Source organism: Apteryx mantelli, chromosome 6 (genome assembly GCF_036417845.1).
Source record: "Apteryx mantelli isolate bAptMan1 chromosome 6, bAptMan1.hap1, whole genome shotgun sequence".
In the NCBI taxonomy this organism is placed as follows: Eukaryota; Metazoa; Chordata; class Aves; order Apterygiformes; family Apterygidae; genus Apteryx; species Apteryx mantelli.
In genome coordinates this window covers 6758099-6774612 of record NC_089983.1, presented here as the reverse complement: position 1 = coordinate 6774612, position 16514 = coordinate 6758099, and the positions used below count along the sequence as shown (strand labels likewise).

Sequence of the window (16514 nt, the reverse complement as noted above, 5' to 3'; positions counted from 1 at the left end):
TGGCCTGTAGAGCAGAAGGAGAGGGAAAGGGAGAGAGAATGTTTCGGAAGAGCTGTCCCCCCGGAGCACTGGGACCCCACCCCATGTCCATGGGATGCAGGAGCTGAGCTTGGTGGGGTCCTACCTGCACTATCCTGGCTTGTTGTTCTAGGTATATGATTCTTGCTTTGGGTGCAAGAGTTCCCGGATTCAACTCCTGGACGAGCACTCCTTTTTGGCGCCGCTGGCCCTGCTGTTGCCTGGCCAGTGCAGCATGGCCCCAGGAGTGCAGAGCCTTCAACCACCAGGATCAGGAGTGAGACTGGACCTGGGGAGGATGCTGAGGACTTTCCTTTCGTGAGTCTCCCCTTTGCAGCAGCCAGGCCTCCCTGATGTTCCCATCCTCCAGAGAGCCCCAGTGACACTGGGGGTCATGTTATCTCCTTTGCTGATGTGGACTGTCCTGTAGGCAGGAGCAGGTCATCTGAATGGGAAGCCACGAAGGGGTGCTGGAGCTGGACATAGCACAGGACAGCTGCTTTCCTTCATGGGGCAGCACCTTTGATTAGTGACTAGTGGGCAGTGATTAGTGATTACTGGTGAGCACTGGCTCTGCTGCCGGCCCTGGAGCGCACATGTCACCCGTGGGCCCAGGAACACATTTCCCACAGCTGCACAAAGCCCAGAAGGGCTTTTCTGCCCAAAGTCACCACTGTTTTGTTTAACCAAGACCCTTTCTGTCTCTTGGCTTTGGATCAGCGTAGTTAATGAGAAACCCTGGCTCTGGGAAAAAATAACTGATTGGATGCTAGAAAGGTTTTTGGTTCTCCGTGGCCCTGGAAAGGACAGCTCAGGCAAACCAGGGCAGCTTAAAGAACCCAGCACGTGGCTGCGGTGGTACAGGCAGACCCCAGCACCATGGCCAAGCTGGTGGAGTGTGTCCCCAATTTTTCAGAGGGGAATAACAAAGAGGTAAGGGAGCCGCATGGAGGAGGGGATGGGGTGGGAGGCACTGGGGGTGCAGGTGGCTCGGTTGCTTGCAGGTTGGGGCTGTGCCTCAGACATCTCTGCACAGTGCAGGTGGGTGGTTAGTCTAGGGTTAACTTCTGGAGCACTTTATTCCCTACAATTTGTAGCTCAGCTTATAGTTTTCTATTTCCATTGCCCTTTGGCTACTTTCATGCTAGCTAGAATTCCACCAAAGTCAAGTCAGAGAAAGTTCATGTTGTTTTATAGGGACAAAAGCAAGCTTGCAAGGGACAGAGACCACAGGGGATAGCTTGCAGCATTTCAGAGGAGGTCTGGTCCCAAAGGTGCTGGTCCCACAGGGTGTTTGCTTGGGACTGATGGTGCCCCGTGGCCCTGTTTTGGTTGTGTCCTGCTGCAGGGCCTGTGCCAGATTTGGCCTCTCATGCCACCAGGGATGGGCTGTGCAGGCAGTGCTCACTGCCAGGCTCTGCCCTGCCTCCCTTGCCGGGACTATGCACCTTTATCTGCATGGCTAATGCTGAAAGTGTCCAAATGCAGTCCCTGATCCTTTTTTGCACCTCCATGAGAAATGGGGGGCTTGGAGTCCTGCTCCTTTCTGCTGCCTGTAGGTTGTCTTAGGGCCAGGACTCTTGACGAAGGTGGCCTGGCATATCCCATTTGGAAATCTCCCTTTCAGTTGCTTTGTCAAACATTACGCTGTCCAGGTTAAAATGATTTGTGCTGGGTGTCTGCCTCAGGCTGAACTTTGGCCCTTCCAGGGAGCCAACATGAAGGTCATGGTAAAAATCCTGGTTCCCCTAGGAAATGGGCTTTGCAGAGCCAAATCAGTTTTGAAGCTGACAGGGGACAGTATCCTCAGGAATAGCAAATTGCGACAGACCTCTCCAGCATGTAGCTGGCACCTGATCAACTTTCCCTCCTCTGCTGCAGGGCTGCAGCTTGCAGGGAGCCAGGGGCTGTCTCTGTGTCCCAGCGCTGTGCCCCCTGGTTGGAAGCAGGATGCTCATGCACCAGAGTCCTGCATCCTCAGTGGCACGGGGTTGTACCCACTGGCACGTGGCCTCCTTCTTGATCATGGCCCCAACCCCAGCGCCAGTGGGAATGGGGTTGGGGAGAGCTGCAAAAAGGCTCCCCCATCTTGCATGGCTCCCGGGGCTGAGGTGGGCATCTCGCCAGCCCCGCCGCCCAGCCTCCTTGTCTGTCTCCGCTCTCTCACAGGTGATTGAGGCGCTGGGGCAAGCCATCTCCGGGACTCCTGGCTGCGTGTTGCTGGATGTGGATGCCGGGCCCTCCACCAACCGCACCGTCTACACCTTTGTGGGGGCCCCAGAAGCTGTTGTCGAAGGGGCGCTGAGCGCGGCCCGAGTGGCCGGGCAGCTCATCGACATGAGTCGGCACGCGGGTGAGCTCGGGGGAAGCATGGGAGCCATCCCCGCACCAAGTGTCCCTTGGCAGCTGGGGCCCAGAGCAAGCCTCTGTGTTGGTTGTGGCATGCGGGGACGGCTACTGGCATGCCTTGCATGGCCAGAGCTGTGCCCTGACAGCATGGTTCCCCAGCTCAAAACCTCTCTTGTTCACAGAAGCTAAAAACTGATACAAAATGATTGCCAGCAACCAAATATGGCACATTTCTGCATCTCCAGCAAGCAGCACTGCCAGGATGGATGCTGGCTGGACCGCACAAAGCTCTTGCTTGTCTTCCTCTTACAGAGAACCTGAAACCATCCTTTTGCTGGGCTGGAGTACACATTACTGCCTCAAACACAACTTTCCTTGCAGTGGAAATGCTTTGTGGCAGGCGGGCTGTAAGCTGAGCCTCCAAAAGGGGCTGGGAAAGGGCCTTCATCCCTCCTCATCCAGCTTGCTCTTACTGCTCCCTTCCTTTTAACGTCTGGTCCTGTCCCCAGGTGAACACCCTCGTATGGGGGCCCTGGACGTCTGCCCCTTTGTGCCGGTGATGAACGTGAGCATGGAGGAGTGTATTGCCTGCGCCTACAACTTTGGGCAGCGTTTGTCAATGGAGCTGGGGGTGCCTGGTGAGTGGGGGGAGCGCTGGATGCCTGGGGCTGTGCTTCCATCTGTGCCAGTGCTCTCCTATATAAAAGAAGATGTACTTCTTTTACGAAGGCTTAAGTAGGGCAAAAACACTTTCTGTCCCAAAATGGGCAAAGATGGATCCGTGGTCCCTGTTAGATGATGTGCCACAGCCCCCTCTCCATGGCGGCATTTGGCCTGTCTGTCATACCCTGCTCTCTCTTGCAGTTTACCTGTACGGAGAGGCAGCACGGGAGGAAAGCAGGAAATCCCTGCCAGCCATCCGTGCTGGGGAGTATGAGGCGCTCCCCAAAAAGGTGAGTGTGCCTGGCAGCACGGGCTGTCCTGCCTAATGGGCAAAGCTGAGCAGCATCTCCTGGGCCTCAGGGAGGCCACTTATTCCCCCAGACCGAAACCTTGGGCCCCACGAGAAGTGTCTCCTTTCTGAGGCAATTGCACATGCTGGCTGAGGGGGTATGAAAACAGCTCTTGGGGCCTTCTGCTCTTTGCTCCAAAAATGCATTAAGAAAAAAATAAGAGGGATCTTTTTACACCAATAACCTTACAAGCTTCCTTGGGAAGGAGTCTAGAGCGCAGCCAGCATGGTGAAGGTGCTGATTCTTCTCCCCGTTTGGCACCAGTGAGGCCACATCTGGATACTGGGCTGATTTTTGGTGCCCCAGTACAAGAGTGATGTCAATAAACTAGAGCAAGTTTAGTGGGGGCCACCAAGATGGTCAGGACTGGAGCATGGGCCATACAGAGAGAAGCTGAAGTAGCTGGGCTTGTTCATCCTGATGGATTCATTTTGTCCTCTGTGAGATAAAAAGACCCCAGAGAACTTGAGTGAACTATTTCCTTTGGCATGAAATGAAACATTTCTGCTTTAAGCCTATGGAAGTTTTTACATAGAACTGAAATGGGAGGAAGTTTTGAAGCAAAACAATTGAAAAGAGAAAGAAAAATGCTGCCTTTTTACCTTCATTTTTTATTCCCTTTGCACAAGTGTCTTGGCCAGACTGAGAGGAGCCAAAGAAATGCTTTGGATGCTGCCAAATGTGAAAGGGGCTGCTGCAGGCACCGGCTGGGAAGGGAGACACTTTCCCTGGGTGGACAGCCGCCCATCGCGGCACAGCCTCAGCAGCCCACTCATGCTGTACGGCAGTGCTAGCCAAAACGCTTTCCTCCCTCCCTCTCTTTTTCCCTCCCCAGCTTGTGAAACCGGAGTGGGCTCCCGATTTTGGGCCCCCCACCTTTGTCCCCCGGTGGGGGGCCACAGTGACAGGGGCCCGGACCTTCCTCATAGCGTACAACATCAATCTGCTCTGCACCAAGGAGCTGGCTCACCGCATCGCCCTCAACATCCGGGAACAGGGCCGTGGTGCTGACCAGGTACTCTCATGCACGGTCCTGCTCACCCCTACGCATCCCAGGGCTGAGCTGGCCACCGCTGTGCCTTGACCACAGCAGCTCTTTGCAGCCCGGGCGCTTGAAGAAGGTCCAGGGAATTGGCTGGTATTTGGAGGAAGAGAATATAGCCCAGGTTTCGACAAACCTCCTGGACTTTGAGACCACGCCACTCCACGAAGTCTACGAGGAGGTCTGCCGAGATGCAGAGGTGAGAGGTGGTGAGAGGAGGTGAGAGGTGCCATGTGATGCTTTTCTCAACTGGGACTTTGCAAAGGTTATCTCCCTACAAGCTTTTGGCCATGTCCAATGGTCTGGCGCTGCTTTTTCATGCTCTCAGCTCAGCAAAGCCAGGCAGAGACCCAAGCAACAGGAAACCCCAAATACTTAGTGACTGGCTGCTAATTCCCAGCTCCAGGCTCACCTCTGCAAGGTGGGAGATGTATCGAAGACATTTCTGTGTGCCTTTCAGATCCCAGGAAAAGGACCATCAGTCCAGAATGGAAGGGTGGTAGCAGAGGCATGGCAAATATCTCTGGAGGGCAGTCACATTTCCGCTGTCCTTTGCAGGCTCTGAAGCTCCCTGTGGTGGGGTCCCAGCTGGTGGGGCTTATCCCCAAGAAGGCCATGCTGGACGCGGCTGAGTTTTACATCAAGAAGGAAAAACTTTTCATCCTGGAGGAGGAACACAAGATAAGACTGGTAACGTGGCTCCCCTGGCCCCAAGACTGGGGTGGGATCACAAACAAGACACCACCAACCTCCCAAAGTGCCACCTTCCCTGTCACTGCTTGGAGATTTGAGACCAGGTCAGCCCCCAGGCAGGTTGTATGCCCTTGTGGCATTTGGTTTGAGGGACAATGCCTGACACTGTGAATGGCCTGGCAAGCTGTGAGGACAAAGTGAGTGAGACGAACTGATTTATTGTCATGACCCATAGAAGCTGAGATGCTCAGGGGAGCAAAAAGCCCATTCTGTGAGGGCAGAGTACAGGCAGCAGCCTCTTAGCTGCCTGCTTGTGTGGAAGCAGGGAGGGGAAGGAGACCTCCACAAAGTTCAAGGACAGCGTTTGCTGTCACAAGAAACTGTCCCAGGACCTGTGTAAGATGGAAAAAATAAGACAAGCACCAGTTTTCAGCTTCAGGAGGGAAGGGAGTGGGGAGGGACTTTTCCACCCTATGGGGAATGTGCTAGATAAGAGCAAGCTAATTATTTATCAGTGCAGTTTCCATTTGCTCTCAGGTGGATATGAGCATGCCCCAGCTTTGGTATGGGAAATTCTCTCAGACCTGGTGACACAGCATACATGGCCAGAGCAGTTTAAGCTTATTGGCCTGGCTCTTCTTTCCTCTCCTCTGGGTGATAGCCCACACGGCTGTCTTCCAGGGGCCAAAGAGCTCATGGTCAATTAAAAGAAGTGAGTAAAAATGTAGTGGGATGCATTGGTGCCCTAGCTGCGCACAGGGAGGTTCATGCCTGATAGCACTGCGAGGCACTGCCTCTTGTGCGTGGACATGTTGTGCCTAGCTACGGACTGATGTGGCATGTGCTGCTTCTTGCAGGTGGTCAGCCGTCTGGGCCTGGATTCCCTGTCTCCATTTAACCCTCAGGAGCGTGTCATTGAGTAGGGATTCCCTTCTTGCTTTTCTTTATTGTGTTTGGTGTCTGCCTGAATGGGGGGAATCCCAGTGGTCTGCCTCTTTTATTAAGCTTATTTGGGGAACAGTGCTTGTATTCCTGCTACCCTTGGGCTCCTCCTGCTCCTGCAAGCGCCCAGGGGACCGCTCTGATGAATGCTGCACAAACACAGAGATGGGCCCTGCCCCCAAGAATTGATGGTTATGAGTTTGGGATGAGGGAATCCAGGTCCCTCTGCAAGGCAGCTGGAGCAGATTTTATTGACAAATTCAAACAAGTGTTCATTAAACTCCCATCCAGCACACAGCAGTGGAAATTTCAGCCTCTCTGGCTCATGTGATTCCCTCCAAAGACAGACACCATCTTTATAGCAGCTGGGATGAAAAGTTTCTCTGCAAGAGAAGAGAAAAGGGAAATTCATCTGTGCTGACGTGAAGTCAGGATATGCACTTTTAAGTCCCAGTCCCTGAAGCCCTGGGACATGACTGCAGGGGCGCGGCCAGAGGCAGACTTGCTACCCAGGCACATTTCCATGCTGCAAAATGTCATTTGCAGCCCAGCCCAGCCCTGCCTTATGCATAGCAAACCCTGACGTCCCTGGGGTGTCTGCTCCCACCAGCGGTACGACCCCAGGTGTCCATCTGTGCCTACAAGGCTCTCTAGCTCCTTTTCCTCCTTCCCACCATCCTGTGGTTTTTTTTTTGGTGCTAGCCCACTTTCCTATCACCCGTGGAGCTGAGGGGTTTGGGACAGATGAAAACCTGTTGGAGAGGGCAGTGTAGGAGTGTAGGGGATTTGTCTTTACGGGGAGGAGAAGGAACAGGGCAGTGGTGGCCGGTGTCCCCATGCACGGGCAGGCTGGCAGCTGGCGTGGCAGCTCTTACTTGCGGTGCTGCTGTGCTGCAGGTACCTGGTGCAGGCAGGAGAAGCAGACAGGGGTCTGGTGGCCAAGCCACTGGGTGCCTTCGTGCGAGCAGTCGGCAGGAGGTCAGCAGCACCGGGAGGAGGCTCTGTGTCTGCAGCCGTGTCTGCATTGGTATGTGCCCCAGCTCTGGGGTGGGTGGTGTGCCCCTGCCTACCTGGGTGCTCCTCTGGATGGTTCCTTGTGAGGGTGCTTCTTGGCATGCTGAGGTCTTGGAGGGGACCTGGCATGGTGGCAGAGGTGGGCTTTGAATTCCACTAGAGGATTTACTGCCCTGTCCTTGCAGGGAGCAGCGCTGGGCTGCATGGTGGGGCTGATGAGCTATGGGAAGCGGCAGTTTGAGGAGCTGGATGCTGTCATGAGGAAGCTGATCCCCCCCTTCCACCAGGCCATGGATGAGCTGGTGGCCATGGTAGATGCCGATTCCCGTGCCTTCAGCAGCTACATGGTGAGGTCCTGCTGCCATCAGGCATGCGGTAGGGAAGGGGACAGTTTTCCAGCTGGGAGCAGAGTGGCAGCATTGCATCCCCCTGGAGGCCCTTGGGAGCAGAGCTGTAAGCTCAACCTCAGGAATTGGCTGTTGGGGCAGATGCACCCAGTGCACTCAGCGAGTGGGTAAAACAGGGCTCCTCCATCCTGTGAGTGTCCCCGTTCCCCCAGGGAAACAGATGGGAATGGGTAAATCTCTGCTCTAAAAGGGTCTGCTGGCCCAGCAACTCAAAACAGAGCCCAAGACCCAGGTAAAAGACATCATGTGGGGTAAAAGGACTTTTCTGGAGTATGGGAGCTAAGAGGTCTCCTACGGTGCCTGACGTGAGGCACATGGGGTCTCAGAGCAAGCTGCAGCCCTGGCTGACCAAACCTGCTTTTCTTTACCTACAGGAAGCTATGAAGCTGCCAAAAAGTACCCCTGAAGAGAAGGCGAGGTGAGCTGGGCTGGCTTTGCGAAGGAGTTGGCTCATATCACAACTCCACTGCTGGCCTGAGGGCTTGCCTTGGTGGTGGGGGATTGCATGTGGCAGCAGAAGAGCTACCTGGGGTAGTGTGCACTTGTCCTGGTGCTTACCTGGGGGCTGGTCTCTCTCATCAGGCGTGCGGCCGCCATGCAGCAGGGGTTGAAGACAGCAGTGGAAGTGCCCTGTGCCCTGGCAGAGAAGGTGAACGGGCTCTGGCCTGCATTAAAGGAGATGGCGTGCCACTGCAACCTGGCCTGCAAGTCTGACATCCAGGTACTGCCCCAGGCTCAGGAGCTGCTTTGGCCATGGGACTCCACACCCTGTCCTGGCTGGAACTTTGGAGGCTGCCTGGCTTGTTACCTTTTCCTGCAAGGTTTCCCATTGCTTTGTGGCTCAGGTAGCTGTGAAGACCTATGACACACATCTCTTAAGCCCTGCTTCTTTAACCAGCCAGTAGTTTTAGCCCACTAACTTTTTGGCAGCTTGCATCCCTTTTAGGACCTCTTGACTCAGTTTTTCCAATCTCTGTGGCAAAGCCACAGTTCCCACCTTCAGAGCCACAGGCTGAAAATACTGGGTTGGAAAGCACTGCTTCACATAACATCCCAGGCCTGCATGCTGCAGTAAACATCAAGTCACTGAGATTAGAAATCCAGGGGCAAATTAGAGCATAAGGGTCTGACCTAATGCAGGACCTTAAAACGTTGCTCTGTTTCACTAGCAAAGGCTATTAAAATTGCTTTTCAAAAACCTTTTTCCATAGGTGGGAGCCAAGATGCTGGAAGCTGGTGTGTTTGGGGCCTATTGCAATGTCATGATCAATCTCAAAGACATATCAGATGAGAAGTTCAAGCAAGTGGTAAGCAGGAGCTGCACTGTGCCCTGATGCTGGCACTGCATGAGGGCCATGTGGCTGGGACAAAGTGGGACAGAAATGCAGAGGAGGTCCCCTGAGAACACCCTGTGCCAGGGCTGGGTGGCTCCAGCATCCAGCGCACCCGGCACCCTTGGCCTTTCACCGTGAGCAAAGTTTGTGCTGGGTTGTGCATGGCAGGGCCAGGCAGCAAAGACAGGGAGTGACTTTTGTGTCCTTTCAAGTGGCAAATGATTAACTTCCTCCTTCCTTGTGCAGATGTCCCAGAAGGTCTCCAGGCTCCTGGAGGAGGCGAAGCAGAGCTTGGCACTTGTGCTGGCACTGCTGGAGAAGCGGGCAGCGTGAGAGGGGCTCAGGGCTAGGCTGCAGAGCTTTGTGGTGGCAAATACAGCTGGGAAACACGTGTGTCCTGCCTGGGCTTCTTTGGCGCCCACTTCAGGAAGAGCTGTTCTGCTCAGGCAGAGCCCCCTGTTGTGTCCCCTGGCCCATACCCATCTCTCCCTGGCTCAGGCAAGGGAGAGCAGAGTGTGGATTTTGCTGGCGGGGCCCAGTCCCCCTGGCTGGTTCCAGAAAGGGCTGGTCTGGGCTTGGCTGTGCCAGCCGCAGCCCCAAGTCTGTCTGTCCTGGATTGGGTGCAGTGGTGAACGCTGGGGCCGCTCCAGCCTGCTGCATGCATGGGCTGGATCCCCAGGGCTAGGGCAGCCTCCTGGCCAGCACAACCCGGGAATACTCATGCAGCACAGCTTGGAGGTGCTGGCTGGGATAGGAAAACCCTATGCATGAGCATCTCCTGATCTCTCTCTCTCTCTCTCACACACACACACACACACACACACACACACACACACACACGCCTGCATGGTTTTGTGCTCAAAAAACACCCCGTGACACTATCCTGCCTCCAGGCTGGGGAATGTCCTCTCCATGAGTCACTTCTTGCAAGGTGTTTTCTTTATTGTGCATGACAAGCACAGTTGCATTGTTCACTGGCCCGGGGAAAGGAGTGGCGCCAAACACAAGACAGCATAGGGGTGTGTAAAGGGAGGCATGCTACAGGGACAGCATGGGGAGAAGCTCTGCCCCACCTGCCTGGAGAAAACGAGATAAGCATCAGGCACCTAGCCCTTCCTCATGTCTCCATCTGCCCCACAGACTAGAGCCATCTGCATCACTAGGTCTAATGGCAGATATTCCCTCCCCTACCCTCACATTATTGCAGTACCCTGAGCATGACCTGCTCCAGGGGAGCCCCTGCTACTACCGGTCTTCACTTCTCTGGCAGTAAGAGGGGAGGCATCACAAGTAGGCACTGAGCTGCCCGTGCAAGGGGAGAGGTGCCTCGCACGACGCCTTCTGCCCCTCACCTGGGCTGTCCCAACTCCAGAGCGTTTGTCCCCAGGAGCTGGGCTGAAACGCAGGGATGTCTCAATGGAGCTTCCTGGGGGGGGGGGGGGGGGGGGGGGGGAGACAGCGGCACCGCTGCCTGCTCTCACCCTGGCACTGGAGCATTTGGCTGAACCCCGATGCCCTGCAGCAGCGCCCATGGGCAGGGGGCTCAGCCCCTCCCCGGATCCTGTGTCGGTGCCTGGGGCGCACACCAGGGTTCACGGCGGGGACACCTGACTCACCCCATCAGCTGATGCCAGGTACTGAAAACCACCACCCGTTGCCCGACGTTTTTATCAGGCCTGGCAGACCTTTGTGCCTGGGCTGGGTGCAGTGTGTTTACATTTCCCTGCGTGTCCAAGGTGACAGTGAAGGCGGCCAGGGGAGCGGTAAAGCCAGTTTCAGTGCTTTAGGGTGTCAGCCCTTTCCTCAGGCAGGGCCCGTCTATTTAAAGGGTGCTGGAGGGCTGGTCCTACCACCCCAGGGACAGCCGTGTCGGGGACTGCTGCTGGGCTCAGGGCTGCTGCTGGAAGAGGTGCGGTTCCTCTCTGCTCACCTAAGTGGAGGTTTGAACGTTTGCATTTATAGCCAGTGGGGCTGGAAAGTGTATTGGGGTTGTGTGTGTTTGTGTGTGTGGTGGTGGGGCTATGCGTTGTCACAAGAAAGCCATATTGCAGACATGTTGGGGGGGGAGGGGACCCACCGTTAGGACCCTGCTGTGTCTAGCAGGCCCTGTGCCAAGTCAGGTTGGAGACAGCCTCTGGTTCAGTGACTGAACGCAGACTGCTTGCTGCAATTGCCTTTGCTGGGTTGGTTTTCTGCAGTTTTGGTAAGTTAAAGTAGCTCCCAAGGGAGTGGTGCATGGCAGAGCTGGGGGGCAGCGGGGAGCAGCGGGAGCTTGGATGCCCGTTGGCCAGGGTGCACTGATCCTGTGGCTGGGCTGGGCTAAGCAGGGACACTGTGCTGCTGGCCCCTTGGTGTCTGCGCAGGCAGGGGCTGAGCGCACAGGCTTGCTCACAGCCTGCGTGGAGGACGTGCTTTGGGCCTGAGCTGGTTTACTATTTCCTTTAACCCCTTTTGGTTGAAGCCACCTGCCCAGGCTTTGCTGGGTGCACGGAACCAGGGGTGGTTGTTGCTGGGGGAAAGGGCTGACACCGAGAGGGACAGGGCAGCTGTGAGGATCTGTGGTGGAGTGAGATCCCTAGGGAGATGAATATTGTCTCAGTGCTTAGGGGCAGATATTTGGGGCAGATGAGCCAGGTCCTGGCTGCTCACAACATGATGACATATCTGTGGTAGGACGTACCATGTGGACAGGTACATGTCCCTGGGGAGCCAGGAGCAGCAATGCCATGGTACACCCTGGAGCTAGACGTCAGACCTGTTTGCACAGCTGGAGCCACCTAGGTCCAAGGGTGATGAATTCAGGGCTGAATCAGTGCCCAGCTGGGCTGAGGAGGGGTTAATGGCGATTGGGATGGCCAAGTCCGAAGACCAAAGTGCAGCTAAAAGAGCCATGTTCCAGCTTTGGACTGCAGCGTTCTTTAAACTTTCTAGGTGGTGCAGCCTGTCAGGGTGCAGTACATGCTGTGGCTGTGCCCTTGCTGTGGCACAAGGGCCAGTGCAGGTGTGCAAGGCAAGAGGCCAGCGTCGCCCACCCCACACTCTTGCAGAGGGTCTGGGAGTGAAGGGAGGCGCGGCTGCTCAGGAGAGGGAAGGGTTCTCATGGGATACCCTGCAGTGCAGCCCTGGGTTACAAGAGCGGCCATTAACCTCTTCCCTCGTCCTTCTCTTCCAGCTTGGAGGCGGCAGGAGGATGTGGAACCCCAACCAAGGTGAGGGGGCTCAGCAGGGCCTGGGCAGAGCCATGGGCACTGCCTGGCCTTGCAGCCTGGAGAGTGGTTTGGTGCAATCTCCACTGACACCCAAAGGGATTGCTTTGTTACCAAAGGGGGATGGGGCATTGTTTGTGATGAGAGGGGGTTAGGCTGGGGCACATCCTTGGGGTGCAGGGGTACACAAGCTCCCTGCTGGCATCAGCTGTCCAGGGAGAGCCATGGGGTCTGGCTGTGCTTGCAAACACACACTTTCTTCTTTCTAGGAACACCTGGAGGGGTGCCACCACCACAAGTGCAAATTTGCCCACCTGCCCCTGCAACATACCCTGGGTCCTGCATGCCACCAGGTCCCTATCCTGGCTACCCGCCGGCACCATCTGGCCCCCCTGCCGCTCATCCCATGGGACCCCCGGGTGGCTACCACAGCGGTCCCCCTCCGCCTGGCTCCTATCCACCTGGACATCACTCCCACAGCCCCCACCCACCAGGTCATCACCCCCACGGGCACCCCCCACCAGGGGTGCAGGTGTGTCCACCATGCCCACCTGCCTGCCATCAGAAGCATCATAAGAAGCACAAGAAGAAACACTCGAAGTCCAGCCATAAGCACCACGGAGGCAAGGTAAGGAGGAAGAGGTCCTGCTCTGATCTTCTCCTACAATCCTATGGTCACCCCACACATGCTGTAGCTCTCTAGGCAGGCTTGTCTGGGCTAGAGATGTTGTGATGATGTATTGAAACATCAGCCACATCATTTCTTGAAGTCATTCCAAATAGTAGGACTGACACAGCTCAATGCACCAGAGGAGCCCTGACACACACATCAGGTGTACTGAATCCCAGGACGTCCTTCTGCTTACCAGTGTGCCGTGCCTTTATAAGGCTCAGTGTCCTTCATCACAGAAGCAGTTCAGTTTCCTCTTTAGAATCACTACTGTGGAGCTGCTTATTGCCCAGAGAATTTCTTTTTCCTTTTTTGTTTTTGAGGATTTTTAAGTGTACACTTTTCTCCAAAAAATGTAGCAATTCCAATAGTCATTGAAAGCATTTCTTTGTTTTTATTCCTCAACCTGCAGAGAGTTGGTTTTTGCCTTTCAAAGGCTGGTAAGGAATTCGCTTAAGAATTGTCCATGGACTACTTCTGCATCTAAGATAGAATGTAAATGGTGCTAGATTTTCATAATCAGATTGTAGCACTAAATACACTTGCTACAGCGTCCTTTGAAGTACTCAAGTGTTCATAGAATGAGGACTTCGCTACAATGGGGAGCTAGTAGAAGGTACACTTCATCTGCAGCTCTACAGATTAAAAACATATGTATCTACACATAACACGTCAAGCATCTAAAGAACAACCTAGTCTTGCACCGCAAGACTGACCTAACCCCTTTGTGGCCTCTCCACTGGGACAGAGAGGAAACATGACATAAACTCCATGTCCACGTGGAGAGAGAAGATCCTTCCAAATGCTTCTGGGTGGCCTGCAGAAAATGGCTTCTCAGTGACTGGCACCATCTGGAGCAGGTTTGAGTGAGGGACTGCTAAACAAAATCTCCAGTTTCACCACCAGACAAGCATTTTGCAAACAAACCAAACCATGAACTCCTCTTGGCATTTAATGGCTTGGAAAGTTATCTGCCTTGGCATTTGCCCTCATTGGCAGAAAGCAGAACCCTTCTGGAATTTAATTAGCCTGAACATCCTTTTTAAACAATCCCCCCTCCCCCCCCCCCCCCCCCAGCCCTCCCACTATGTGCCTGTAATTATATTCTCCAGACGCAGTGGCAGAAAACACTGTGGTTTCCAACTCTGTAGTGTGGTTGAAGGCCAGGAAACTGTAACAGTATCAGAATAAATGTTGTGATCATTTTATTAGTAGCCATTTCGTCTTAATGCCAAGGTAGCCCCGCCAAGCCATTGGGATTTGTTGTCTGAGGCCTTGATGTTGTGATAAATCACACATTGGCTTACCCTCAGCATGGCAGCTGGGTCCTGACGTTGACACTGCTAATTACAGGCTTACAATTAAGCCAGTGTGCAAACCTGAGTATGCAACTTTTGCTGCTGTGCAAAGATACCTGGAGAAAGCAGTCAGGGGTGTGTGTTGCCTGCATTGCACCAGATGTGTACGTCACAGACTCAGTCCTGACTCCGGCTGGCACTGGCACCAGGAAGACACCTGATCCCATTGTGGCCTCTCCACTGAGACAGCTCTTGCTGTTGAACTTGTGCTGTCAGCTTAGTGTCAGCAGAGACACTTGCAACAGCTCCTGCCAGCAGCTATATTTATTGCACATACCACATTGGATGGATTGGTGAGAGCCAAACTGTAACCAGACAGGTACCCAGGGCAAATGTCTAAAACTGTAGGATCACTAACACCTATCATAAATGGCATGAAAGAGGGATATTTTCATGCTGCCCTGAAATCATTTAATCTCTTCCTCCTCCAGCACTCCTCAAGCAGCTCAAGCAGCAGTTCTGATTCTGACTAAAGACGACAGCTCCTACCCACCTGGTGATGAATCAACAGAAGAAACAAAACACAAAGATGAATGTCCCATGAGGACTATCAGTTTGTTCCTTTCTCCTTTCTCTGCAAACTGGATTTTGTCTGTTGAGTGATTTTCTTGTTTTTAGTTTGTAAATTCTGTAGTCTGGAATCCCTGCAAGAACACAACCAGCAATTCCTTCCTCTGTCTTTAGAGAGAGCCCCTGCCTGGATGGGGATTCACTCTCATACCATTGCACTTCACTAAAAATGATCCATGAAGGCTGCAGACAACAGCACAAGGAGTACCATGTGATGGTTTGCAGTCTGCTGTTCTGCGTGTGATTATCACTGTACAATAATGCCAGCTGCTAAAATGGATCCCACCGCTTGTTAGAGCTCCTTAAATTTAATATGAACTTTTCCATCTGTGGCAGAAGGGTTGACTGGGGAATTCGGGGGCCAGCCCCTTGCTGAGCTGTATGGATTGCCAGGGTAAAAATTTGGATATTTGAAATAGAAAAAAGTAGTGAGTTCTCTTTCCTAGGCCTCTGAGCCGTGATTACAGGACTGTGGCATGCATGCTCAGTGTATAGCCAGAAGTGAAAAGCCTGGCAGTGCTGCTACCACAATTTGGATGCAGAGCTGCTAGAGTTACTGTTACATTTCTCTGTTTTGCCCATTGCTGTGGCTCAAGAAGAGCCTTCCTAATCCCATTATGGAGAGGCCTCTGTTGTCACCAAGGTCTGATTGTTGGACCCGGTGGCACAAACATGAGCAGCTCACCACATCAGAGTAAATTTCCAGAAAAAGATATGCAGCCAGTCTCACAGAGATTTAATGTTAGCACACCCTGCACTCCATACTACATGGCTCTCAGCAAGCTGTCAGAGGCTCCGTCAGCTCAATGGGCTGTCCAGGCATGGGCTGTGCCTCTTGCTGGCCTGGGTTTTCAGGAACTAACTTCTTCTGTGTCTGAGATATTTGTTGCATGGCTGGCTGAGTGTGTGTGTGTGGGGGGGGGGGGGGGGGGCGGCAGTAGACTCCATACCTGGAAGGGAGGTGAGTGTCTTTCTTATAATGGTTACCCTCTCACCATGGCTTCTAACTGGATGCTGTCATGTTTCATCCTTTAACTTCTCAAGAAGCTCCCCTTACAGATCCCCTTTTCAAAGGAACGAAAAACATGGTAGTGATGCTATAGTACACTCAGCAACAGTTCCCACAGCCATGCCTGCACTGGCCCAGGCTTGTGCATGCGCTGGGAGCACGTCCTGCATCCATGCTGCAGGCCCCTTTGCATCCCCCTGCCTGAGGGACCCCCTACACAAAACCCACATCCTGCCCAACCTCTCCTCTCCATGCCACCTCCACAACCCTGAATTCAACCTTACAGAAATGCCCTGTTTGTTGGGTGTTGCCCTGACCCACTTTCCATGCTCTAGACACACAAATGTTGGATGAAAGAGGAACTGAAGAAGGTATGGGGAAAGCTTGATTCGGGTGCAACACCACCTTTGCAGTGGGGAAAGGCACACAGAATCACAGAATAGTTGGGGTTGGAAGGGGTGTCTGGAGATCACCTGGTCCAACCCCGCCCCCGCTCAAGCAGGGTCAGCTAGCGCAGATTGCCCAGGATCATGTCCAGGCAGGTTTTGAATATCTCCAAGGATGGAGACTCCACAACCTCTCTGTGCACCCTGCAATGCTGAGCCACCCTCACAGTAAAAAATACCCTCATACTTCTAATCAAAGAAGGGCAACAGCACAGAGGCAATCACACCATTCAACATCCTTGCAGTCCTGGTGTCAAAGCATGACAGAATGATCACAGATCAATTCCCTGATCTCCCTCCCTGGAGCATGGCTAGAAAAGAGCAAAGAGCTGCCTGCCAGGCTCTGACCACCTGTAATGCATGCAGGGAACTCTCACATTTGTGGCTAGTCTTTATGCTGCCATGAGTAGTGATCTCACTTCATCACTCACAAAATGTGCACC

The 16514-nt window shown here is 53.8% G+C and overlaps 2 protein-coding genes across 2 annotated transcripts; both read left to right on the top strand.

The window, feature by feature from the left end:
• Window positions 1-897: 897 nt before the first annotated feature.
• FTCD (formimidoyltransferase cyclodeaminase) lies at window positions 898-9170 on the top strand. The gene is made up of 14 exons (XM_013939845.2): window positions 898-951; window positions 2188-2371; window positions 2877-3005; window positions 3232-3320; window positions 4216-4395; window positions 4484-4621; window positions 4981-5112; window positions 5973-6034; window positions 6955-7084; window positions 7257-7418; window positions 7853-7896; window positions 8061-8199; window positions 8690-8785; window positions 9059-9170. The coding sequence occupies exons 1-14, from the start codon at window positions 898-900 to the stop codon at window positions 9143-9145; spliced, it is 1626 nt and encodes a 541-aa protein (XP_013795299.1). The 3' UTR covers window positions 9146-9170.
• Window positions 9171-10631: 1461 nt separating this feature from the next.
• Window positions 10632-14811, top strand: LOC106482290 (proline-rich protein 13-like). The gene is made up of 4 exons (XM_067298674.1): window positions 10632-10721; window positions 11985-12021; window positions 12288-12646; window positions 14478-14811. Exons 2-4 carry the CDS (start codon window positions 12003-12005, stop codon window positions 14517-14519), a joined length of 420 nt encoding a protein of 139 aa, XP_067154775.1. The 5' UTR covers window positions 10632-10721; window positions 11985-12002; the 3' UTR covers window positions 14520-14811.
• The last annotated feature ends 1703 nt before the right edge of the window (window positions 14812-16514 follow it).

Excerpts from the sequence above, each read along its gene's own strand:
- FTCD (XM_013939845.2), top strand. The coding sequence starts at position 898 with ATGGCCAAGCTGGTGGAGTGTGTCCCCAATTTTTCAGAGGGGAATAAC. Across the intron at positions 2,372-2,876 it reads CGACATGAGTCGGCACGCGG|GTGAACACCCTCGTATGGGG; the intron begins GTGAGCTCGGGG and ends TCCTGTCCCCAG. Across the intron at positions 7,419-7,852 it reads GTGCCTTCAGCAGCTACATG|GAAGCTATGAAGCTGCCAAA; the intron begins GTGAGGTCCTGC and ends CTTTACCTACAG.
- LOC106482290 (XM_067298674.1), top strand. Across the intron at positions 12,647-14,477 it reads ATAAGCACCACGGAGGCAAG|CACTCCTCAAGCAGCTCAAG; the intron begins GTAAGGAGGAAG and ends TTCCTCCTCCAG.